Here is a 23,608-nt window from a genome sequence, read left to right as displayed (position 1 = left end):
TCTAAAGCAAGGTGATGTACGATCCGAGAAACCACCAGTCGAGTCACGCCAAGAGGTATAGCATAGCTAGTTGGACGAATAATTGGCAAAAGACCAATCATTGGTTCAATTCCTTTAGACGTCAACTTTTTGAATAAGCTTAAGCAAGCATAGGTCCTCCTAGCCATTAAGTTTTACGCTACAGCACAAGCAATAAAATCGTTGAGCTGGGCATCCATATATACATAGATATATACATGTCTACTTTTACATGTAAGTTCGTACTAGTAGAAACAAAAAGATAAGAATAATAGGTATTCTTCTTCCATCATTTTGGACCCGATGGGACCAAATGAGCAAAAAGCAAAAGGTAAAGCGTGAAGGAAAAGGAAACGTACAGTCCTCTTTCCCCTTTGCCAGTCCAGTGTTTTTCTCAAGGTCCACATTTGCTACATTATGATCCAATTATTTATTAAGATTACATGACCAAGTTTTTATGACAGCGAGAGAGAAATGATTGGAATAATGATGTAGAGCAACTAATGCATGGGCAGATCCAAGAGAAGACCTCAACATTCCATCAAATCACCGGATCATCTGCTTTTAGCTTGTCGGTCAGATTTCTAAAACATAATACCTCATGAGCACAAGCATTGCATTCATGTTCGGGTCAGCTTCACAGAGTTCGGTCATGCTCCTAAGCCAAGCCAAGTTCAACTGGAGAAGCATTGAGGCCCAACTCGTATTTGTATCAGGTTGGATCTCCGACAGGCGGGCATGACTAAATACACAGCCCGACTATGCATCAAGTGGTGTGCTGTAAGAGGCCAGTAGATTTCTCCATCCAAAAGCAGCAAAAGAGAAATCCAAGAATCATGAATATTTGAATTCATGGCATGCTAGGTACCCTTTATTTATTTCTCATTGCTCAGACGAAGGGTAACTTAGCATACTACAAATGCAAATGCCCATAGATTTCTTCTTTCTTTTTTGCATTTTTAAGATTCCATCCATCAGATCTCATGTGAAATGAACACCTAGTCCATGGGCTCCCTCTCTTCACAGTATCATAGATGCCTATGGAGTATGTTTCATAATAGGCCTTATTTCAGCAAGTGAAAGTTGACCTTTAATCGCAGGTGACAGAAAGAAATTACGAAACTGATTGCCGACCTCCTTCTATGAGCATCAAGCATATAGAAGACTAAGCACAAAAGTTTAATGGGTAGGACAACAATCTCTTGCGCGTCTTATGTGAAACTTGGCTTCTCATCTGATCATTGAGGTCGGCAACCGTGGGAAGAACTCGTCCAGGCGTTTCCAATCTGGTAGAAGGAAGAACCGAGAGGTGAAGTGACCGCCAGGAGCCATTCAAGCGAGCTCCTCCTCATAAACACCAGGAAAGGAGTCACTAAATTAGAATCTTTCAGGAAATAGATCTGCTGGTGTAAGCGCTCAAGTAAGACGAGCATGGAGACGAAGGTTCTCTAGCCATTGCTGACAGAGCTTGGGAGTACGGATGCAAAGAAACCTTACGAAGGTAGGAGTGCTCAAAGAAGGTTTCATCCGCTGTAACGCGTAAATTAAAAGTCGGAAAGTTATTACCCGCTTTTCGTTCTGTCAAAATACATATCCCGACCGTGAACTCAAAACAAGTTTTCGCTCATTTTTGTGTCTTTGTCCTGTATGCTTTTGCACGGCTCTCATTCTAACTAATAAATGGGCTTACGCTTTACATTTCTGAAGACCAAGGGCTTAACACCGGACGACTTCGTTTTACAGGTTAAGATTCCAGTTACCCCAGATAGATTTTGACAAGCCTAGAGCCAACAATGAAACAGGAGCAGGTTCCCATACCAATAATCCGAGAGAAGCATCAAAAAATAGGAGCCAGCTCACGCCTGCCTACATGCAGAATCTCACAGATGCAGTTGTTACCATTTTATAAGCGTGTCTAAGATCAGGAAAAACACACCACATAAAATAAGAACCGACAAAAAGAGTAGTTCCTTTAGAAAGAAAAGTATTATACCACATGAATTAGATAGTTTCAAGCAGTCTTTTTCATTAAAATGGAAGAAGAGATTCGGAATTTTTCTGGTAAAGCACATGAATGACCATGTGGCGAAGTACCGTGACCCTCTAACGAGGGATGGTCAACTGTTCTTGCCATTCTACAGCACATCATCCTGCGACTTACCCCAATTCGATAACTGACTCATTTCTTCTCAGTCTCATACTTGCCATTATATAAAGCTCTAAAGAATCCTTGCGAAAATTTTTTTAAAGACAGATGATAGCAGATCACCTACTTAGGACCAATGTCCTTGAGAGCACAAATCTGTTCCTCCCCCATAGCAGACATGACAGTGACCACCAGATCCTTCCCCTCACCAAACCCATCCTTGATCTGTAGAAATGCACAAGATGGTGGTAAGAAGCAAGTTGAACCAAATAGGATTTGATATAGTAATTTAACATGCAAAATGCGTTCGTTATCTTTCTTACTAAAAATACCATTATGTCCAAGTTGTCCAGAAGGAGCATGAAATTGTAGAAAGAAATTATAAATCTTTGGACATTAAAGTGAATTGCTGAAAAAGCTTTTAATTCTTCTGACAGCAGCTCCCCCCTCAAGCACTTGCAACCAGAGAAATACATGAAATTATAAACCATCCTCAAAGGGAAGGCGGCAACCGGCGGACCCCTTTCTCAATTTTTTATTAAAAAAAATCTGGGCCATCCAACTGGATGCCCAAAGTTGCCACGCGACTTCTCGGCTGCGGCCATGTGTAAACCAGATCTTACAAATTAAATTTAAAGAAACTAATAATAGACTTAAAATTCAAGAAAAGACAGCTTTGTTAAATGATGACATGCATAAAATATCCAATGCCTGATGGTCCACGATGACATAATAGCATCTTCAACAGTCCACGTGTTACTTCCATTTGTCATAACATTCTCTAATCAGTGCAACATTGCCCTGGTAACTTACATCCCATTCCGAAGGCTTTGCATGACTGCAACTGATTACAGACCAGCCTATCTAATGCCCACTTATGTTCATGTTAAAGGGAAAAAGGTACTTAAATGTAATATTCACTTAGTGCCTTGCAATCCACCCAACCCAGATGCTCAAAACTTTCAACATCACTTGTGCATGACATCAAGATTTTCAATGTCTTGAAAATATTTTTCTTTTTCAAGAAGCAAATATTCTTAGATAATTTTTATTTTACTAAGCTACAGTGAAATTGCCACTCCCAAAGAAAGCTGCCTACTGCCTAACATCATCGCAGAAATAGTTCCCAAGTTTCTTTGGAACTAAAACAATAATAATAAAGAAGCAAAAACTTCCCCAGATTTAGCCATGAAAACATGTTATGTAGAACTATTTTTAGCCATTCAGGAAACTCTTGGAACAACCATCGCTAATAACTTGCTGGAATGACCATTTGAAAACAGAAAACCAAAATTGACTGCAGATACAAAGGCTTAGAAATGGATCAAAACAGTGAGCAACAAGAATTCATAAATGACACTGAATCACACCTGAGAAAGCAGATTCTCATCAGTTGGAAGTCGAAGATCATCTTTGGTGCCTCCATTCTCGGTCAAAAGACTCACCTGATAGATGCAACATCTTGTCACACATCATAGATAAACATATGGAGCATCAATCAGAATAATCACGAGGAGAAGAATAACTCACAAAACCATCTTCAGAGATGTCAATCAACTGATAATCAGTACGATTAACATGAGGGACCTGTGAAAAAATTAATGCAATTCCAATGCCCAAAACAAAGTCACAAGCTAAAACATAGGAAACAAGCAAGCAAAAGTGAAAAGGAAAATAAAACGATAATAGAAGGAAAACAACATTACATCACAGTTGTGGGAAGATGGGACAATATCTTCAAGCTTTTTCCCATTGAAAATATCGATCCCTACAAAGTGGCATTTGGCATGGCCGTGCTTGCCAGTTTTGGATGTTGAAACTTCCACAACCTGCTCAAAAGTCATCAAGTAAACTAGCAACGAAATGGACATTCCCAAGTAACAATATAAAAAAACAATTGAACAACATGGAAAGATACCAAACAACCAAAACATAATGTGACCGAGTGAATAGCACGTGAATTGTCGAGCTAAATTGCCTTAATATGCAAGTTTGCAGGATACAGGAATGCAATCCATTTATCAATCTCAGATGTAGATTAACCGAAAACACATGATGGTCACACTTGCCCAGAAATAGTCAAAGAAAAGCAGACAGCAATGAGAAGTTCAAAAGCTTTTGCTCCCAGCTGTATCATGCCCAAGACAAGTAACAGAAGAATGTGAATTGAACTTAAAGAAGAACGAGCCAGAAGATTTGAGCGTTAAACTCGGCACGTAAAGCCCGTTCGTAATCTGACGTAAACCACCAGTAAAAACCATGAATATTCCCAGTGCGTTAGAAAATTATAAAATTAAATTTGACGGACAACACATATACAAGGATAATAAGAAAACTACAGGGTAGAAGGATCCTTCGAGCGACACTACAGCAGAAGGAATATGCAAATTATCATCACATCCAAAACCTAATGCGGCGTAGAAACCCACAGCACACAGAAAATTGGCACCACATCAGTACAAGTTATATTTCCTTCTCAACATTCAATCAAAGCGACACAGCAATGAACCACGGAGACTGTTAGCAGCCAGAATTGCCAATACATCAATCACGAAAGGAAAAGTAAAAAAAAAAATGTTCGCCGGTTTTACCACTGGATTCGCCAATAGAAAACGAACCACTGAAAACAAATGAAAATAAAAAATTCACAGATAGCTAACGCCTCGCAATAATCACCACCCATGAACCCCCGACCAATAAAGATCGTCTCATAACGTCGACATGACATAAAAAATTCGGGAAATTCACGGACGTAGGTACTGTGTTTGAAGGGACCAAGGCCTCCATAAAACGAGGAAAGCCAGGATCCTTTCAAGATGGAGATTACAGAAACAGGTCAAAGCAACGTAAACTTTAGAACACTACTACACGGTTAAGAGGTTCACGAGAAGTTCAACCCCATTGATGGGCCAACACGAACACTCTTTCCATCTGACCTCGTTTGATCGTGCTTTTCAAGACCAAACAACGATTCCTTGGGTTGCAAATTTGGAATACATTCTAGAGGTTTAGTTATCCAGGTCCCTTCGGAACGAACAAGTCCCTTCTGACACATTTTAAACTCAGGTGCGAAAACCAATTTCATCCTAAACAAACCATTTATAAAATACATGTATGGAACAGCTTAACAATTTCTTTGTGCATGTAAAGCATCATCACTATGCCTAACAACGACGTCCGATGCGTATAAGCATCAGCAAAATCTTAAAACAAAAAAAAATGTTAAAACAAACTCATATATAGTGAAAAAAAGAAAAATACTAAAATAGAGAGCAAAAGAATCTGTTCTTCAAACTACAGGAACCGCGAACAAAAGAAAACCAGGGAAAACAACAATAAATATACTAAAAAAAGTCGCTTTTCTAGTCCCCCATTTCACAATCATGGGCGATCTACTGTCCGAACTGAAATTGGGGGAAGATGAGGAAATTTAAGCATAAAGAGAGAACCCATCAAATCGAAAGGATATGGAGATGTATCAAGTGGCTCAGAATGGTAAAACAATAAGAGAGAAATGAAAAAGAAGACCTTGCAAGGGCGATTCTTGATGACGATGTATCCGTTCTTGCGAATCGTACCAGCCTGCTGAGGGTACGTCTTCGACGCCCCGGCGTCGCCCTTCGACTCGAAGTGGTGCTCCTCGTCCGACATGATGACTCTCTTTCTCTCTCTCTCTCTCTCTCTCACTCTCTCCCTAAGACGAGGAAGAAGACGGTGGCTTAGAGACGAAGTCGAAGAAGAAGCTAAGAGCCTTTTGGTCTTAACTCAGAACCCCTGAAAGCGTTACCGTCATACGATTAGAGCTCGGTGGACGGTTCAGATTAGAGGATGGGGAAACTAGGGCAGTCAATTGGGTGGGATGGCCTTTTCACATTTGGCTCAGTTAATATGGATCCGGATGGATTCAGAGGACCCGACCCGTACTGACTGGGGCCTTTTGAGCCATGTTCATCGTCTTTTTACCATAAAATCTTACTAGAAAGGTGCACAAAAACAATATCATAAAGATTTATAATGATTGAATGATTTTGTGACACTGCCTTTCTCTTTCTTATAAAAATCGCTTCATCCGGTATACCATTGTGAGATCATGTTGTGTTTGGCATCAAATGACTTAAAATCACGTCGTGAATTGACTTCAATGTATGCCATACTACCACACTCTCAAGCCAAGACATGAAGCATATCTAGATATTTGTTAAAGATCTCTTGAATCCCAATGTGAGTAGCCAGGGAACGAAACATGGGGAATTTGCTTGATAAAAGTTTTTCCTTGTCTAAAAAAGTTCTTGGCTTTAGGAGCCTCACAATGCAAATGATGAATTCAAAATAAATTTATCCAAGATTATTTAAGATCTCTTGAGTTTCGTTTGACACCAGTGACGATACAAGGGGAAGCAAATGCAAGCTAAGTGATTAGTGAATGATTTATAGGTACAAGTATCTGATCTTCATCTGCACAATGAATTCTCCATTATTAAGAAAGATGGCTCTTCCGATAAGTTTTGTGGAGCCTTTACTCTGCTCAAATCAGGCCAGGAATCGGAATCGGATACTAAGCAACCGGACAAATCCTAGCCGCCCAAAATTATATCACTACTGGTGGTTGGTTTTCTAAGTTAGAGAACAAGATTCCTTCTTTACAACAGATATCTCAGCTTTTTGTCACGATATTTCATTTGTTTATGACGCAAATGCCTCGAGTTTGGTGCCTGCTGCAGCAGTGTCTGTCAGATCTGGTTGGTGTGAACGAGTGGCTTAAATGAATTTGATTTGGATCTAGATTTACCTTAAAGCCCATCCTGACTCGGACCCATTTGTCTTCCTGTGTCCTCAACCTGAGTCGCTTCACGATGAAGCTTTGAGAAGCAATCAGATAAGGTGGATAAATAGTAGATATTCACCTTCTGCACTTGAAAGAAGGTAAAATTATTTCTTTCAATAAGTTTGACTCTTCACCAGAATGCAAAGAAAGGGTGAATCGAGAGAACAGGTTTGCTCTCACTGCAAGTGCTCCTTTTTCAATGAGCGAATCTCCTGCATACACCAACAAAATGGTATTAAGATTTGAGAAGCTCTCCCCATATGTAACCTCTCACATATTTTGTCTCTCTTCCTCTTCTTCTTCTCTGTTTTTTCTTTACACAACCACAAAACAGAATGATACCCACCAAAATGATGATCTAAAGTAACTGCTATTCACTTTTCTTTCGTGAAAAATAAACTCTCCCTATTACATTTCATATAAAAGAGTGAATGGTGAGAATGATAGAGTGTAATTTTGGTTGGGACCAATTGAACTACTCAGTCTCTGAACGTAAACCCGATGTGAGCCTGCACTACCATGGATAATGACAACAACACCATCAGAAGTTTGCAAAGTGGTATCATCATGTTCAATTCGGTTCAGAATCTTCACCTCAATACCTTCAGAAACTTCTCTTAAACCTCACAAAGTTCAAATCCATTTCATGAGTTGTTGTCTGTTAGTACATCATCCTGTTTAGAGTTTACGGACTCAAAGCTTAGAGCCACACTGAATGCTACAGCCTCTTTAACACACTAAAGACGACTTACAGAAGCCACATGATCGTGGGCTATTCACAAAACACGTTCCACCATCCTGGACATCAACTGATTTCACATTCGAAACCTGGAGACGCCATTTTATTAAAGACTTGAAGCCTTCAATGTATGCAACACATTCAAGATACACCATGATTGAGTTGCTGAAGTTAACTAAACAAACACCGAAACACGCTCTTGCCTTGCCCACAGTCACTAGCTGGGCGTGCTCTTCGCTCACACGTTAAGGGCTTTAGCATGTTCAGGCTTGTGTGTGTACTCGTAGTCGAGGTGCACAAAGGCTCTCTCGATGTCAGGGAGCTGCTCAAGCTTCTCCTGCAGCTCCTCGCCTATGTCATGGGCCTCCCGCAGAAGCATGTCCGCAGGCAGAACTATGTCCACCTCCACAAAGTAGCTGGAGCCGAATGTGTAGGCGCGGACGGTGTCGATGTGCTTGATGGCTTTGTGATGATTCCAGCACAGGTAAGTGAGCTTCTGCAGATACTCTGGTTCAGCTGAACGGCCCACCAAGGAGTTGACGTTCTCGAACACAGTGACGGACCATGTCCGGATCGTGTACAGCGCTAGCTGCATATAGAAGAGTTTACAGAAAGAAAAACTAAAAGTCGAAAGTTTGGTTAAAGATTTATGAAGCTGGTAAAGTAACTGGAGAAATAATCAGCCAATAGTTTTTAGACCCAGTGGTGATGACAATTCCCATAGTACTTGAACATTTAGGACAGTAAAGTAATGCACAATTTATAGAGGCGTTTGAATTATGGGGAGGCCGTCATCCACGGAGTTCTGTTTGGTCATGTAGTGAGGCGCTTATTGGACAACCAGAAGAACTTACCTCAACAGAGCCGTGAAAATAAAGCCCATAATCTAGTACAAAAATGTGGAATAAATTCGAAACAATAAGGTAGGATTAACCAGAGGAAGGCGCATGCAGAAAAAAGAAATAGGGGCAACAGCGATGGCGGATGCAACAGAAAGAAATTCTCCTGCATGTGAACCAGAGGATTAATGATGGTGGTGGCAGGCTTAAAGCGATATTCGGAAGAGGGGTCCATGCAGCAAAAAAGGAAGCTGTTGATTCTTTAAATCTGCAGGTTAGTGGCGGCGACTATACGATTGCTTGTGGCTGGAAGGAATCCACAGGATGCTTAATATGGAGGAATTAGTTTTCACACAATGGTCGCATCCGTATATAGGAAAGAGCTTGCAGGATACACTTCCAAGATTGTCACCAAACTTGCAAACAATTGAAAGTAGAAGACAGGCTAGCTGGGTTGTTATAATTACCAAAGATCAAAAGTATCAATTTTATGTTATAACATCAGATATCAAGATAATAACAATAAACAGAGTATAATTTTTTTCTCAAACCATAATATATATATAAGCTTGAAGAAGTTATATATCATAAGTTTCGCACCTACCAGAATAGCACCGACCGGATCAATCCAGTGGTTTATGGAATTAGCCAGAAGGGCAGCAACGAGACCAACCATACTCGAGACGACATCAAACAAATGATCCTTTGCATAAGCCTTAATGATCTCATTATGGAACGAACGGCAGTACACAACGAGAAAAAACCTCACTATGGTCACGGAGATCATGATGCCAATTATCCATTCTTCCTGCTCCTTAGTCATCGCAAACACTTTCTCCTGCAATCAATAATTATGAGCCAACGCTGAATGCAAAATTTCTGCATATACGAAACATGATCATGGATATAGAGTTTCTGCATATAAGAAAGATGACCAACAGAAAGAACTTCAATTCAAATTACGTGAAACGTAAAGAATTCAGGGGTAGGCATATGCACATACGTGTGCCTGTGCACGTAAAAGTTCTTCCTAAGCCATTTGAATCCATTGTATCATATATGTAATGGAATTAGCTAAGGAAAACAAAATTATACACGAAAATCCAACTAGTTCTGACAATGGATCAGATCAGAAGGAAACCGGAAAGTACGACTTCCAAGAGAGAGTAAGAGGTTACATTTACATGTGATAGGAGGGAACGAACTGACTCCAAAATTATTTGCAAACTCAAAGTTGCCATCACTGAAGCGAAGACTAAGATACCCTGCAAATAATTCAAGAAGTATTAAATTCAGTATCAAGAAGAAGACCTATTCTGCAAATTATTCAAAAACCAGTAAATACAATTCTGAAAAAGGATATAAATTCATTAGTGAATAAACTTTTGAAACAGAAAAGATGAAGCTCAGATGAAAGATTTCTCAAACAGAGGATCTTAAGTTTGGTCATTAATTCATTATAAATCATGCTCATATAATGTCTATTACATTAATGGCTAAGAAAATACTGACCACTGGCTGCATCCTCGTCTTTCCAATAGGATATTGATAAGGATTTGGTTTTTGCATCGAAAACGCAGTATACCACAGAATGAAACCTGACAAAAGATCTAGCAGAGAATCTAAAGTAGAGGCTATTATGACTAGCGATCCGCTTTTTACTGATGCATAAACTTTTGCAGCTAGAAGGACCATATTTGCAATATTTGATATCCTGATGGCAGTTGTCTCACTTTTAGCGTTCCTTTCGAGTACTTCCTGAGATCACAATCGACAAAAAGCAATGTAAATTGTCAAGGTGAATTGCAGCAATTACTGGAAGAAGTCCGAAATTTTTGGGAAGCACAAGACAGAAAGAATAACACCTTCGACATTCCCGAAAGCAAACCGTTCTCTGCCAAAGGATCCATTTCCGTAAAGCTCTCCAACATTTCAGTCATGCATTAGAATGGGGGTACCTGAAGCGAAAAACAGGAAACAAGTATGTGAATGGAGTGCAGGAAGATTTAAGTATTCGTTTCAACAGCTTTTATACATTTTCTTCCCCTCAAAGATGCTAGAAGAAACAGAGTCTAATAACAAATTTAAATATGAATCAGTTTGCAGAATCATCACTTTCTTGCACAAACCTTTGCTATGATAGGTTAGGCCATTAGCTATGCCATGTGAAATCATGTAGTGGATCACATTAAGACAAACATGGAAACAGTTTACAGGCCAGAGATACATGTTCTTTGTTTGACAGTTCTTATTCTCTGGGAATAGATTTTCTAGATTGCTGCAACTCCAGCCAGTAAACTAATAGACCCTTCAAGAAGTTGGGTCTGGCAGACAGTTCTAACAATTATATAAACTGATGAGGCCAAATTTTTCTGTTGTAATAGTTCAATAGAAGTAAGCGAAGATTAACCTTTACCATCTTGCCGCAGAATTTTGCTGTAGTCGCGTTTTTCTTTTCTGGTAAGCGGTTAAAAACTGTGTTTTCTCTTTGATCTTCAGAAAACAAGCATCGGTTCTAACCATCAAACTTTGATTTACATAGACTTTGAGCCAACTTAAGTCCACGATCAAGAAGCCAAACAAACAAGAGCAGTACCAAAAGACGATAATAATAACAGAAACAACGTAACCCGAACAACCAAGAATATGATAGCTTAAAGCTTGAGGACAAATGTAGTGACCGCAAGTAGAGCGGCCGAGGCTACAGAACTGCAAGCATAACAATGACGAAAAGAGGAGATCCTTACGAGTCTTACCGATTAAAAAGGCAAGCCTTCAGCAGCCATGTAATGGTGATCACTATAAGAATCCATAAACCACTCGATGGACGAACTGATCAGCAATTAGCAGAATAAGCTGAATAGAAACACAGAGACAAAATTGGACTCCAAATACACAACCACCAAGAAATTGGTTTACATTTACAATGCCATCTGGCATCTGCAGAACCACACATGCTGGTCTACGAGCCATACTTGCAGATGTCTTCATATACACATCTCCTATAAAGTAGACGGTTTATTCTCAAATTAAGAAGGCAACTAAAGAAGGCAAAGGTAATCAAAGGGGTACTTTATAAAAAATGTAGAAAGAAGGGGAGGTAACAAGAGCAAAGAAGCAAAAAGAGAAAAAGAATGGTTGTCAAGGAAAGCAGTCGAATCACTCGAAATGAAAAGGCTATTCGGAAAAAATGAGAAAAAAAGAAAGGTAAAATTCCAGGAAGAGAAAAAGAAAAAGCCATTCCAATCTCCCCAAGGCAATCGTGGAGGCCTTGCGTGGCGTCTCTTTGGGAGCCTCAACCGTCGGGGAACGTGGCGTAAGGATCATACCAAATTTCCGATATTTCGGAACGTTCCGGCCGGTTCCCGACCATGTCGTCGTTCTCCGGCCATACCAAGACAGAGAGAGAGAGAGAGAGAGGAGAGACTTCATTGGACATCCAAATTCTTATTCCTAATACCAAAAAGGGTCTTCTCATCTTCTTAGTTTTCTCAACAAGCGCGGAAGGCGATTTCCGTCTTATGGCGTAACATACAAAGGGTGGAATTATGTCAATTTTCGTGCAATTGTTAAATTTTGGTTATTTACCATCGTCTTCCAGTTAAGGGGAAAAAAATGTAAAAGTTTTTTCATAGACAATATGAGATAGGCAGATGCTACCATACCATATTTGCCAACAAAAATCATAGTTATTGAACACTCTTGTTCTTCTTTCTTTAAAGATCTTAAATCCAATCTTCTGTCGATGAAGCTCTTGTGGTTATTACTCAACTGATATATTACGATTATTTCACTTCTTGGTAGAAACTCGAATGAAAAGAATAAATTAATTAAAGGCGAAAGCTTAAGCTCATTCCTTAAATCCAGATTGTTTGATTGCAGTTTGATTATAGTGAAGCAATGATATTTCATCTATTTATAGACGAGAGAAAGATCTGAAAAATAATAAGATCATCAAACAACCAACATATTATTATTAGCGGTCAAACAAAGGCGTAAACTGAAACTCTGTGAACCTAATAACTGGAAAACCGTAGCTACAACTTTTGTTTCGGCATTATCCTCATGCAATAAATTACGTTCTCATAGTTTTATCTAATGTTTTTCTCATTAGAAAAGTACCTCAGGTCCTTATTTGACATTTTCGATGAAGAATATGGGTCTTTATTAGGAAAGATACAAAACATGATGGATTACGAGTAAAATTTAGAGCATCGGTCCGGAATTTCCCAAAAGTTTATCAGAAAGAAAGCTGGGACAGTAAGATAAAAGAAAGGAAATTAAAGGAAGAAGAAGGATACGACGCAATAATTAGAGAAAGCTCAAAAGAAAAATTAATCTTAAAGGAAACATGGAAATTTGGACTGATCTGACTACCATTATACCTCATCTATCAAAGATCCAAGAACAACAAAACAGTTATATTCTTAAAATATTTTTTTATCCACATAACAATAGTTGCTGCAATTGAGACGTAGTTCAAAGATAAAGATATCTGGAGTTTTTTTTTATGTATCCATAGTTGAAAGTTGTTTGATCTTATTTCTCTGAAAGAGAAGCGATTCTTGAATTCTGGACAACTATTTGAGATCTTAGTGAAAAACATTTGATTTGTTAGAAAAGGACAAATCTTTCTCATTTGTCTTCACCTATGATTGGATCCCGGAAGAAAATGAAGTTAGAAAAGAAAAAAGGACAAATCTTTCTAAGAAGTTTGAAAACTAAACCTGATTTGAGCAGCTTTCACGGAAATGGCACAAGGGATGAACTTCTCCTAACATTAAAGTTGCGCAACTACAAGACCCATAAAGGTTGGTCGAGCCGAGTCTCCAATACCCAACTCGAGCTAGCTCTATCTGTTTTTATTGGATCGACCCAAATGTCAAATAACCAGCTTAAGCTCATCCCATTATAGACCAAGTATATATTGGGTACTCGGTCCGTTGCCTATCTTTAGTTAGCATGGTTTTAAATGTAGTTGGCTGCCCTTCAAGCTCAAAGAATGATTTGTTTTTAAATACACTCAAGTAAAATTGCATCCACAATGACACTTGAAAAAATTAAATGCCATAACGACACTATATGTGCTATTTTTTTTGATAAAAAACTTATATAAACCGCACTAGGGATGGGTCCCTTTTAGTTTTTGAAAAATTAAAATTGGCAATTTATTATTTTAATTTTAAATTGGCCCACTTCACAAATTTTGAAAATCATATAACGGCGTAATAAAAGTTTCTTGTTATCTTTTAATAGTCCGAACAGAACCTAACTATTCAAGAAAACCAACTGCCGACGAAATGTAGATGGAATCTTACCGCGGTAACTAAAATACAAAGCCGCATTTATCTCTTACTTGGACTGTAAGTGACCTTAATTAGTCCAACTATCCGACCCATTGACGGGAGAAGCCAAAAAAGGTCCCCGTGAACCGATAAATTACCCGCGCATGCCCCTGACTGAACCCACATGAGACGTGGCGTTTATCCACGCATAATTAGTGAGAAAAACGACAACCGCTCGCCTCGAGAAAGGTATCAAATCATGGGCGTAACGTAAATATTCGATATAGTAGGGGTAATTGAGAGGAGCTTTGGGCAGAGAGCGTATTACAGAGCCCGGCAAGTCTCCCGTCCACTCCTCCAAAGTTTCCGGTCGGGTGATTCATCGGAAGATTGCCGATGGCATTTCTCGTGGCCTTTCTCCAGATGTTTTTGGTCACCGCCTTCCTCACGCTCGCCCTTACGGACGGGAGGATCCCGACCTTTAAGGCAGCCGCTCATTCTGGCGGTGGAAGCTCATCGGGTCACGCCGATAAGTCAGGCGTCTTCCTGTGGCCGATCCCCAAGGAATTCCTGTACGGTAACGAGACGCTCACCGTTGACCCGGGCCTCTCCCTCGAAGCTAGCGGAGGGGGCGGGAACTCGTCCTTGATCGAGTCCGCGTTCCGCAGGTACAAGTCTTACGTGTTCAAGCACCACGGAAAGTACTCGGGCCCGAGATCGGCGAGGAAGTTCCGTTACGACGTCTCGAAGCTGACGGTAGTCGTGAATTCCGGAGATCAGAACGTAAGGGACTGGTTTTAGTTCCGGGGCTGAGGTGCATTGTGGATTTTTGGCCGCGTCTGAGTGGAAAGCTGTTTAATTTAGAGCAATTTTTTTTTTTTGGATTTTGTGGAAATTTCAATTTTTGTTTCCATATTTGCTTTCGTTCTTCACAAGTGGATACAACACGCAAGTTTGAATTTTTTGTAGCTACCTTTTAAAAATTTAGGTCGAACTACGTTGACTCTTTCCCGAATTGTAGGAGTTACAATGAATAGAACGAATTTGTATTAAAAGTCAAGCTTTCGAGAGGAATTTTCGTTATGTATTTTCTTATCTATTTGAAACTTCGCTTGGATTAAGGATCATTTTTTCGAGAGGAATTTTCGTTGGCATTTTCTTACCTATTTGAAACTTTCATTGAATTAGAAGACTAGGGCATAACAAGTTCTTCCATGAAATACTTCAAAACCTTATCTGTTCTTAAATTTGTGTTCCTCAACCTGCAATCACCACATTCATTATGTTAAGCATAAGGGTCTGCGTCGTTGAACTTGTTTTCAGCTAAAACTTGGCACTGACGAGAGCTATGCACTTTACGTGTCGAAAGGAGATGGACAATCCATTCTGCAAGGAGCTACTCTTGAGGTAGGGTCCTCACTGACATATTTGCATTTTTTGTTCATCAAATTAATGCACATTGTTATATGGAATACATGTTTGACAAAATGGGAGGACTGAGTATTTTGGGCGCTGTCTGATTCTATGGACTATGGATGTGATGTGCTACTGAGGAAGACAAAGTCTATAGATGTATCATGTATATCAAATTTTTTTCCCAACCAAGCATGACGTAGATTTGCCCAAAGCTTCTAGATGTTCTTTATCAGACATCAGGTTTTCTTATTCTCATTAATGAACATGAGTTGACCATTTTATGTTCAATAAAACTACACCAGTTTGCCGTTTTGCGATACCAACGTTTGATTATTTATTTCGTTTCAGGCAAATACTGTCTATGGGGCTTTACGCGGGCTAGAGGTATGAACTAAACACTGTAATTGTTCTGTTAATGTTCATGGGTATGAATATGTGCGGAATGAACAACCGCACGTGCACGCACCTGGCATTATGATATTCGCTTTCTCTCTTGTGATGCTGGCTTATTGTCACTGTATCAGGTAACTGACTATATGAATTCTGATTTGCAGACCTTTAGTCAATTGTGTACTTTTAATTTCTTGACGAAAGATGTGGAAATATACAAAGCACCATGGCATATTCAGGATGAGCCTAGGTTTCCATATCGTGGACTTCTTCTTGGTGAGATACACGCTCCTCTTGTATTTGTCTTTTATTTACAGAAAATAAAATCCTGAAAGAATGTTTTTTTAACTCGAGTTTTTTGGGTTACATATGCAGATACATCACGGCACTTTTTGCCAATGACAGTAATCAAAGGGGTAATCGAGTCTATGTCATATGCTAAACTTGTAAGTTATAAATTCTGCCTCCGAGGACAATTATCCACCCATTATTCCCTTTACCATTGGCTTGGATATGTGTGATGTCTTCTGATCTTAGAAGCTTTTTTTTTTTTTTTTCAACTTTCATACTTTTATTCCGCATTGCTCGTCCCCTTCTTTATTTTTTAATTAGCATAGTATGTTATTCTTGTAGGTGTGTTACTGTATTTATCATGTTTTTCTTTTAATACCTTTGTGTGATCAATTTGTTTTCGAAAATTTTTGCCAGAATATTCTCCATTGGCATATCATAGATGAACAGTCATTTCCTTTGGAGGTCCCTTCATTTCCTAAATTATGGAATGGAGCATACACAAAGTGGGAGCGCTATACGACTGATGATGCATCTGAAATTGTGGAGTAGGTCTCCAATCTGTAAACTGATTATTGCTGCTTGGAATGGAATTTTAAATATGGTTTTTCAATACCAAATGAACCTTTCTTTTTGGTACATAATCCCTGTTACATTTTTGTTGTTTTTTCTTAAAACTTAGTTATGATATTAATGGCTTTCTTGTTTTTAATAAGCTAACGTGTTCTCCACTTTTAGCAACATGGTCTGGTGGTTGTTCATTGTGGTACTGGTTTTCCATTGACTTTTTGTGCATGTCACTACAGTGCAGCTCAAGTCATTGAATGATCCAATAGGAATTTGTGAAAAGGAAAACCACATACTACATGCTGATATTTTGTAGGATTTAGACCAAAAACTCGAAATGTCATTATCTTTTGACCTTTGTGCACACACCCCTGACTTAGCACAAGTTCTTGATCTTGTAGACTCTGTAAGATGTTGCTAATGGAATCAAATCTGGAAAAGCATCATGATTTAGCTTTTGTAGATCTAAATGTGAAAATATCATGACATGGGGATTCCCTATATTTGCTAAATGAGATCTACTGATATGTTCTTCTGTATGCCTTTCCATATTGTTAATAATAGAACTGCTTTTACCTTCTGTTTTGCATTTGATCATTCACGGACATCTAATTATGTGTGTTTTCTTCTTCCATGTACTACTGGATATCAAAGGTTTGCTAGAAGCAGAGGTAAGATCAGTTTGTAAATATTGGCGGTTCATCTATTTGATTCCAGCTGTTTACTTTATCCACAATATATATCATGCTGAATATATTTAGTAGTTCAATGATGTTGCTTGTTACACACTCAGCCTGATAGGCTCAACCATGCCTTACGGCTCTTGTCAGTTGGAGTTGGTCAAAGTCCGAGCAAATTTTGTGCTACGTTTGTATTTGTTGGTCAGGCTTTTAAACCTCAGTTTTGGAGGAGTTGGGCTGGGCAGGCCCCAATGATATAGGATTCCTAACTCAATCTGGCCCATTTTATCATTTGGCATGTGTTAGCCGAAGCTTTTGGATGGGCTTCATGCTTCTCTGCCAGCCCAAGAAGAGGCCACCTTATGTAAATACTCAGCCTGATGTGCATCACTGAGTATCATCATTCTCCATTATATTTTTGTTATAGGTTTTGAGGCATTTGTTGACCATAATATTCTATGATTTCTTCACATATTATTTTGCAGGTATCAATGTCATGGCAGAAGTAGATGTACCTGGCCATGCAGAATCATGGTACAATCTCTTTCTCTCTCTCTTTATATATATATATATGTCACTTTCTCTCTTTCTCTCTCTCTCTCTCTCTCATATCTAAGGTACTAAGTGCTATTGTTTTGAAGGGGAGTTGGTTATCCAAAACTTTGGCCTTCAAAAACTTGCAAGGAGCCACTTGATGTCAGCAAAAATTTCACATTTGATGTTATTTCTGGAATATTGTCAGGTAAAAGATCGCTTACTAGTCAATTATTTCTCCCTACGTGCATTTTCTGAGCTGCAAAAAATGTCCTGCTATAGATTAAGCAAACACATGCATGTCTCACTTAATTGGATAAAGCTCTCCTTACATTCTCATGTCTCCTTGCTTCCTTCATGAGATCACGGTTGTTACCAAGCTGGTGGATCTGTGGCCAATGAAACAGTTGCTTAATCTGTAAGATATTTAGCAAGTCCTTCTCTAGAAATGTTCAGGATTGTTGGGCTGATCCATCTTATGCAATCCCTATCAATAATGTATCACATGCTATTCAGATGAAAGTAGCGATGCATGAAATGCAGAAAATTATCCATAGCTACTTACTGTACTGTATGAGTGCTCTCATTTTCTATTTATTTTCTGAATTATTGAAGGGTTACTCTCAACACTTTGATTACATTCTGGAAAAGCATCCTCGGAGCATGTAATCTGTTTGTGTTTGTTTTTCGTACATATTGTGAGTATTCACACTTCACAGTATTTAGATGGCCAAGCTAATGCACATGGAAGCAGATGTAAGTGAAATATAGATGCACTTTGTCTGGCTTTTGAAGCTTGATGTGCTTCTCAAGTGTGGACAAGCTGCAGTTAATTTAGATTTTAGAGTTTTTCTGACTTTAAATTATTCTTGGTATGTGTTACATTTGTATTCAAGCAGGTTCTTTTATCACTCTCTTCTGGCATATTTGAGGCGTTCCCTCTCCATTTTTCTTTTTTTTTTTTCTCTCTATAGATGTCTTACATATGACACTGAAAAATATCATATTTTTATGTTAGTCTCAAATTCACTCAATCAGAATTTTAAAGTCACAAGTTACCAGGACACTTTTATTAGTCCATGTCCAATTCTCTCGACTTATAGCAATGAACTTCAAAAATGGTTGAAACTGCTTATGAAACTCTCCTGTATTCTAATTGATATAGGATTACTTATCCACTAGGTTTACTTCTATGTTACAACTTACAACCAGCATTGATCTAGTAACTGAACATTACATTTCCTACATAATTTTTGTGGCAGCCTTTTCTTTTGATATTTGAAGTTTGAGCTCATTGGTGGCTGCTTTCAGTAAGAAAAGCTAAGCAGTAGAGAATGTACTTAATATTGCTACATCATATCCATGTATCATGTATTAATCTTTTCATCATCTTGCCTTTTTTGTGGTTATGTTTTGGCCTTAAGATGTTGCCCCTGAGAAAGTTGTTTTTTTTTTTTCTTCAGATATGAGGAAAATTTTTCCATTTGAGCTATTTCATTTGGGTGGTGATGAGGTCAATACAGGTATATGTACAAATTGGTGGAACTGCTTTCCTTTCCATGCACCTCCTATGGTGCTAACTGTAAGTTTTCATTTTTCAAAAGAATAGTTGTTGCCTATGAATTAAACATGTGCATTAGTTCTGTCATCCATTGCTTTCCCTGCAGATATAAAATATCTAGGGAAGTGCATAAGTCGTTGGGTTGGGTGATACGGTCACGGTTTGGTAGTTCAATTTGCTTTTACGGCTGGCATTCATGTTGGTCATAGTTTCAAGAAGCACCATGCTGTGTCCTCAGTGCAAATTCTGTTTATGATTTTGTTAATTTTTTAATATGATGGGACTGCATTGGTTTCTTGATATCATTGTCCTCTTTTTAGTGAGCCGGTTCTCATTCCTGACCATTTTTGGCAGATTGTTGGAAGTCGACAGCTCATGTGAACCAATGGTATGCTACATTTACTTTTCAGTGCCCTGAAAGAAACTATGCCTTATCTGAGGTTTATGTAGAAACGTTACATGTAGCAGTTAAAATGGTGCCATGGCGAACCATGAAGGGCTTTAGGTTGCCTAAGTTTGCCTTTCGCAATAAAAAATCAAGATATAAAATGACAGATTGACTAGTTTAAATTGCTAAGGCTTAAGAATCCTGATGCTTAAGCATTCTTTTGTAACCATCAATATGGTCCATCTGTGTATATGCCACATGATTTGTTTCTATTATGTCCACTGGTTGTCTTGTGGTTATTTGTCTTTCATGTTGTGTTTTCTTTATCCCTATAGTCAAGCCAATCCAGAATGTCAAGTTGGCTGGTTATGTGTGTGTGTGTGTGTGTGTCTGTCTGTCAGATTTATCTGCCAGTGGTGCAATGTTGAATCATCATGCTTCTTGCGTGTCCTTCTTTGGGCTATGTGCAGGCTTGAAGAGCATAATATGACTGGAAAAGATGCATATCAGTATTTTGTGTTGAAGGCTCAGAAGATAGCAACTTCCCATGGTTGGAATCCTGTAAATTGGTATGTTTGTATAGATATTTTTTTTGTTTCACAATTCTGCCAGTACCTGGTCATTGCTCTAAAGCCTAACTGCTGATTTATGTCTGGATATGTAATCTGACAGCTCAAATAATGTGGTTTTGCAATTTCTTTCTTTCGTAGGGAGGAAACTTTTAACACATTTAAAGAAAAACTAAGTCCGAATACTGTGGTGCACAATTGGTGCGTTTTCTTCCACCATAATGCGTTTCAACTCATTTTAGATTTCAGTTTCAGCTTATTCCTGCTATGTTCTGAATCTTCTGTTTCTGGCTGATGTGTATGATAGGTTGGGCCCAGGGGTTTGCCCCTTAGCAGTGGCCAAAGGTTTCAAGTGCATTGTAAGCAATCAAGGGGTTTGGTATCTGGATCATCTGGACGTTCCTTGGGAGAAGTTTTACTACAATGAACCTCTTGAAGGAATAAAACATGCTTCCCAGCAAAAGCTTGTTCTTGGAGGGGAAATTTGTATGTGGGGTGAAACAGTGGATGCCTCAGATATTCAGCAAACAATATGGCCTCGCGCTGCAGCTGCTGCAGGTGAGGTGTTTTTGTGTGTGTGTGTGTGTCTGTGAGAGAGAGACAGAGAGAGAGAGTGTGTGTACATAAAGTATGTCCGATCCCTATTTTCTCTCATCTATGATGCACTAGGATTTGATGACTTTTGAACTTTTCAACAGAGCGGTTATGGAGCACCCGGGAATCTACTTCTGCTGATAATGCAACTGTGTTGCCAAGGCTAGAGTACTTCAGATGCTTGCTCAACCAGCGGGGAGTTGCAGCAGCTCCAGTCACAAATGACCATGGCAGGATGCCGCCTACCGGTCCAGGTTCTTGCTATGAGCAATAATCTTAGGATCTTATTTTTTCTTATGTATCGTGCATCCATATTGTGCCACGTGGCTCTTTGCCATCATTATTGTTTATTTAGTGTTTTAATGGCGTGTAAATTACAATCTGAATTGGTGCAATAAGCAGAAAGCTTTCTAAACCTGTCTCCTGCGTTGTCTTTGGATGTTTACTGCTTCATGTCGCATTCCATTTCACATCACCTTGTCCTATATCATTCACGTATTTTCTAGTGCTCACCCACTTTATGTTGTAAAGGCAAAAAGTTTGGGAAGAATGAAGGCCCTAAGTGGAGGTGCACAATGAGCCGAGCAACTCGAGATTTGCTCGTCTAAGCTTGACTCAATCTCGGACTAATTTATCAAATGAGAATAGTTCGAAATTTTCTGATGAGGCACGCTTGAACCAGGCGAGCTCGTTTCATTTAGGCTGGAGAAGTTTTTCAAGTTATAAGCGAAATTCGTTTCTTTTATTGAGTAAAGCTGGAGCTAGCTGAACTTAGCTCGTTTAAAAAAAAAAAAAAAAAATTATTTAAAGAATTTTGGGAAGAAATGGCCTGCCCTATTCTTTTTAATCATTATATATATTTTTTACTAGTTTCATCACTTGCTTGCAAGCAATCGACAAATCCTTAGGTTTTTTTTTTTTGCAATTCACAAACTTATCTTGCCTAGTCAAATTGGTCTTTGAAGTTGAATTTGGCAATTAGAAACTAGAACAAATACCTTTAAGAAAAGAATAATCCAATAAAATGGCGTGCAAGCATTCTTCCTGAACCGACTCAAGTGCATGACTATTATGAGCTACTTTGAACTTGCAAACAAGGTGAATTCATCTTATAATGGAAATATCATCAATGAAGTCATCTATGAGGATGGGCGTAGGATACTGTCCCAATAAACTGCCCACAAACTAATGAGCTTTCAGAAAACACAACAAAAAAATCTCATCCCGTTGTTCAAATTTCTATATTTGAATTTATAAGTTGTATTTGGATGAGAGTAATATTATGAACATAAAAGTCATATTCGAATAAAAATATCCCATTTTTTGCTAATAAAAGGGAGAGAGGGCCTATCCCTCAGCAGGAAAAGTCGCAAATTTTTCGTCATCTACATTCAAATCAAAATTTTAGAACCATGAAAAGTATGCTACTTTTACATTGAAGGTGGTGTTCTAGTTGGTAGGATCTTAGTTGGGTTCACGTGCACATCTACATTTTTGTGTGTACAAAAATCCCCAACTAAAACTAAAAGGGTCTTACCGTAAGCATAATTAAATGCTGCCTTTCTTATTTATTAACAGCACCTTCTTCACTTTGAAAGCCTATTCTCCGCTTTTTCAGGTCTACAGATCCTCGAGCAGCTCAATCTTGTTGACCAACTTGGAGTCCTTCTTCCTTTCAAATCAAATCCAGATTCCGATCCCCCAAGTGAGTTCCCCAACTGGCCTTCGTTTTCAAAGAAGAATATTCAAAGATCTGCTCGGGGATCTAATCCCCAATCGGCTTCTGAAAATTTGAAATTTGAAACCCTCCAACTTTGATTTCTCAACGAAGAGCATTCAAATCTGCTCGTTCGTTGGAGATGTTTCAAAAACCAGTAATTAAGAAAGCGATTGATGGATAGTTTCCTGAATCGAGTCAAGAAAAACAATCTTCCATTCGTCGGTCAAACCATGCGTCTCTGAATCGAACTTTTCCTTCATCGACACTTCATTTTTAAAACTTACGAAAGTGATGTGGCTTTTTAGGGGATCAATGTTCGTCTTAAAAAAAGAAAACTCTTTCTGATTTCTTTTATAGAAAGCGTATGATAATAAGGGAGCATGTGAAGGCCACGTTTTGGATATGATAATATAATATAAGTACTGTATTTATTTATTTTGTTTCTGTTTAACACATCTGCTCACTTGATGCACAGTGGTTCACATAAAGACGTTTAAATTGCAGTTGAAGTGATTTGGTATGAGATCCACAGTTTAAACAAACAGTGGATTTTAGATCCACGTTTCAAGTTATGTGATAGATCCAAAAGGGTCTGAGTTCCGCACCTTGGATCTTGCGTCCGGTTAATAAAGAAGAACCAAAAGTTTTGGTCCACTCGAGAATCAATGCCAAAGTCAAGAGTAGTGACATTGGATTTGTTTGGGTCCAAGTAATATTAAAGCCAAGTTCTGTGGTATTATAGAATGATCTTAAAATGCAAATGGGTTCGATGTGGGTTGTTTTTTGAAGAAGGATTCGGTTGACATTTTCGGGTCTCATGGTGGAGATCTGGATCTGGCAGTGCACTGAGCCCTTAATAATGAACCCGTTGAAATTACTTGGGTTGGTTGGTCTTGTTAACTTCAATTTATGGACATTTATATGCAGGAACTGAATGTATTTTTTGCTTTCCTGATCTGATTCGATTTATGTGGAAGATCCATATTTGTTAAATTTGACATGTCCAGTTTCTATTTCGGTAACGCTCACATTCTATTCTGATAAAA

General features: G+C 38.7%; 3 protein-coding genes across 7 annotated transcripts; 1 reads left to right on the top strand and 2 right to left on the bottom strand.

The window, feature by feature from the left end:
* Positions 1-1,958: 1,958 nt before the first annotated feature.
* LOC116259257 (eukaryotic translation initiation factor 5A) lies at positions 1,959-5,907 on the bottom strand. The gene is made up of 5 exons (XM_031636981.2): positions 5,693-5,907; positions 3,871-3,993; positions 3,695-3,751; positions 3,535-3,609; positions 1,959-2,389 (listed from the first exon to the last, which is right to left on the bottom strand). The coding sequence occupies exons 1-5, from the start codon at positions 5,813-5,815 to the stop codon at positions 2,288-2,290; spliced, it is 480 nt and encodes a 159-aa protein (XP_031492841.1). The 5' UTR covers positions 5,816-5,907; the 3' UTR covers positions 1,959-2,287.
* A 1,692-nt stretch (positions 5,908-7,599) lies between these two features.
* LOC116258720 (metal tolerance protein 11-like) lies at positions 7,600-11,973 on the bottom strand. 5 transcript variants are annotated; one of them, XM_031636054.2, is made up of 7 exons: positions 11,487-11,973; positions 11,324-11,399; positions 10,433-10,525; positions 10,080-10,325; positions 9,746-9,832; positions 9,172-9,405; positions 7,601-8,317 (listed from the first exon to the last, which is right to left on the bottom strand). In XM_031636054.2, the coding sequence occupies exons 3-7, from the start codon at positions 10,505-10,507 to the stop codon at positions 7,967-7,969; spliced, it is 993 nt and encodes a 330-aa protein (XP_031491914.1). In that variant the 5' UTR covers positions 10,508-10,525; positions 11,324-11,399; positions 11,487-11,973; the 3' UTR covers positions 7,601-7,966. The 5 variants fall into 5 exon arrangements, with proteins under 5 accessions (XP_031491915.1, XP_031491917.1, XP_031491914.1 ...); XM_031636055.2 differs by lacking the exons at positions 11,324-11,399; positions 11,487-11,973 and adding an exon at positions 10,978-11,299 and having other exon boundaries at positions 7,600-8,317; XM_031636057.2 differs by lacking the exons at positions 11,324-11,399; positions 11,487-11,973 and adding an exon at positions 10,984-11,299 and having other exon boundaries at positions 7,600-8,317.
* Positions 11,974-14,158: 2,185 nt separating this feature from the next.
* Positions 14,159-21,259, top strand: LOC116258719 (beta-hexosaminidase 1). The gene is made up of 15 exons (XM_031636052.2): positions 14,159-14,635; positions 15,176-15,259; positions 15,617-15,652; positions 15,823-15,934; positions 16,034-16,104; positions 16,367-16,497; positions 17,171-17,187; positions 17,682-17,730; positions 17,838-17,938; positions 19,194-19,253; positions 19,646-19,679; positions 20,150-20,248; positions 20,390-20,449; positions 20,556-20,806; positions 20,947-21,259. The coding sequence occupies exons 1-15, from the start codon at positions 14,249-14,251 to the stop codon at positions 21,114-21,116; spliced, it is 1,662 nt and encodes a 553-aa protein (XP_031491912.1). The 5' UTR covers positions 14,159-14,248; the 3' UTR covers positions 21,117-21,259.
* Positions 21,260-23,608: the final 2,349 nt, after the last annotated feature.

The sequence above is a fragment of the Nymphaea colorata genome, chromosome 8, assembly GCF_008831285.2.
Source record: "Nymphaea colorata isolate Beijing-Zhang1983 chromosome 8, ASM883128v2, whole genome shotgun sequence".
NCBI classification, from domain to species: Eukaryota; Viridiplantae; Streptophyta; class Magnoliopsida; order Nymphaeales; family Nymphaeaceae; genus Nymphaea; species Nymphaea colorata.
Note: the sequence above shows the minus strand (reverse complement) of the source record. Positions and strands in the feature narration are given on the sequence as shown.

What these genes read in the sequence shown, in the direction of transcription:
- LOC116259257 (XM_031636981.2), bottom strand. Translation starts at nt 5,815, where the DNA reads ATGTCGGACGAGGAGCACCACTTCGAGTCGAAGGGCGACGCCGGGGCG. An exon ending in TCAAGAATCGCCCTTGCAAG is followed by an intron (nt 3,994 to 5,692) that starts GTCTTCTTTTTC and finishes ACTTTTGAGCAG; the next exon opens with GTTGTGGAAGTTTCAACATC. An exon ending in ATGAGAATCTGCTTTCTCAG is followed by an intron (nt 2,390 to 3,534) that starts GTGTGATTCAGT and finishes GCATTTCTACAG; the next exon opens with ATCAAGGATGGGTTTGGTGA.
- LOC116258720 (XM_031636053.2), bottom strand. Translation starts at nt 10,507, where the DNA reads ATGACTGAAATGTTGGAGAGCTTTACGGAAATGGATCCTTTGGCAGAG. An exon ending in TGCTTTCGGGAATGTCGAAG is followed by an intron (nt 10,326 to 10,432) that starts GTGTTATTCTTT and finishes TTGTGATCTCAG; the next exon opens with GAAGTACTCGAAAGGAACGC. An exon ending in CCCTCCTATCACATGTAAAT is followed by an intron (nt 9,406 to 9,745) that starts GTAACCTCTTAC and finishes TATTGATTGCAG; the next exon opens with GAGAAAGTGTTTGCGATGAC.
- LOC116258719 (XM_031636052.2), top strand. Translation starts at nt 14,249, where the DNA reads ATGGCATTTCTCGTGGCCTTTCTCCAGATGTTTTTGGTCACCGCCTTC. An exon ending in ATATCGTGGACTTCTTCTTG is followed by an intron (nt 15,935 to 16,033) that starts GTGAGATACACG and finishes TTACATATGCAG; the next exon opens with ATACATCACGGCACTTTTTG. An exon ending in CCTGGCCATGCAGAATCATG is followed by an intron (nt 17,731 to 17,837) that starts GTACAATCTCTT and finishes ATTGTTTTGAAG; the next exon opens with GGGAGTTGGTTATCCAAAAC.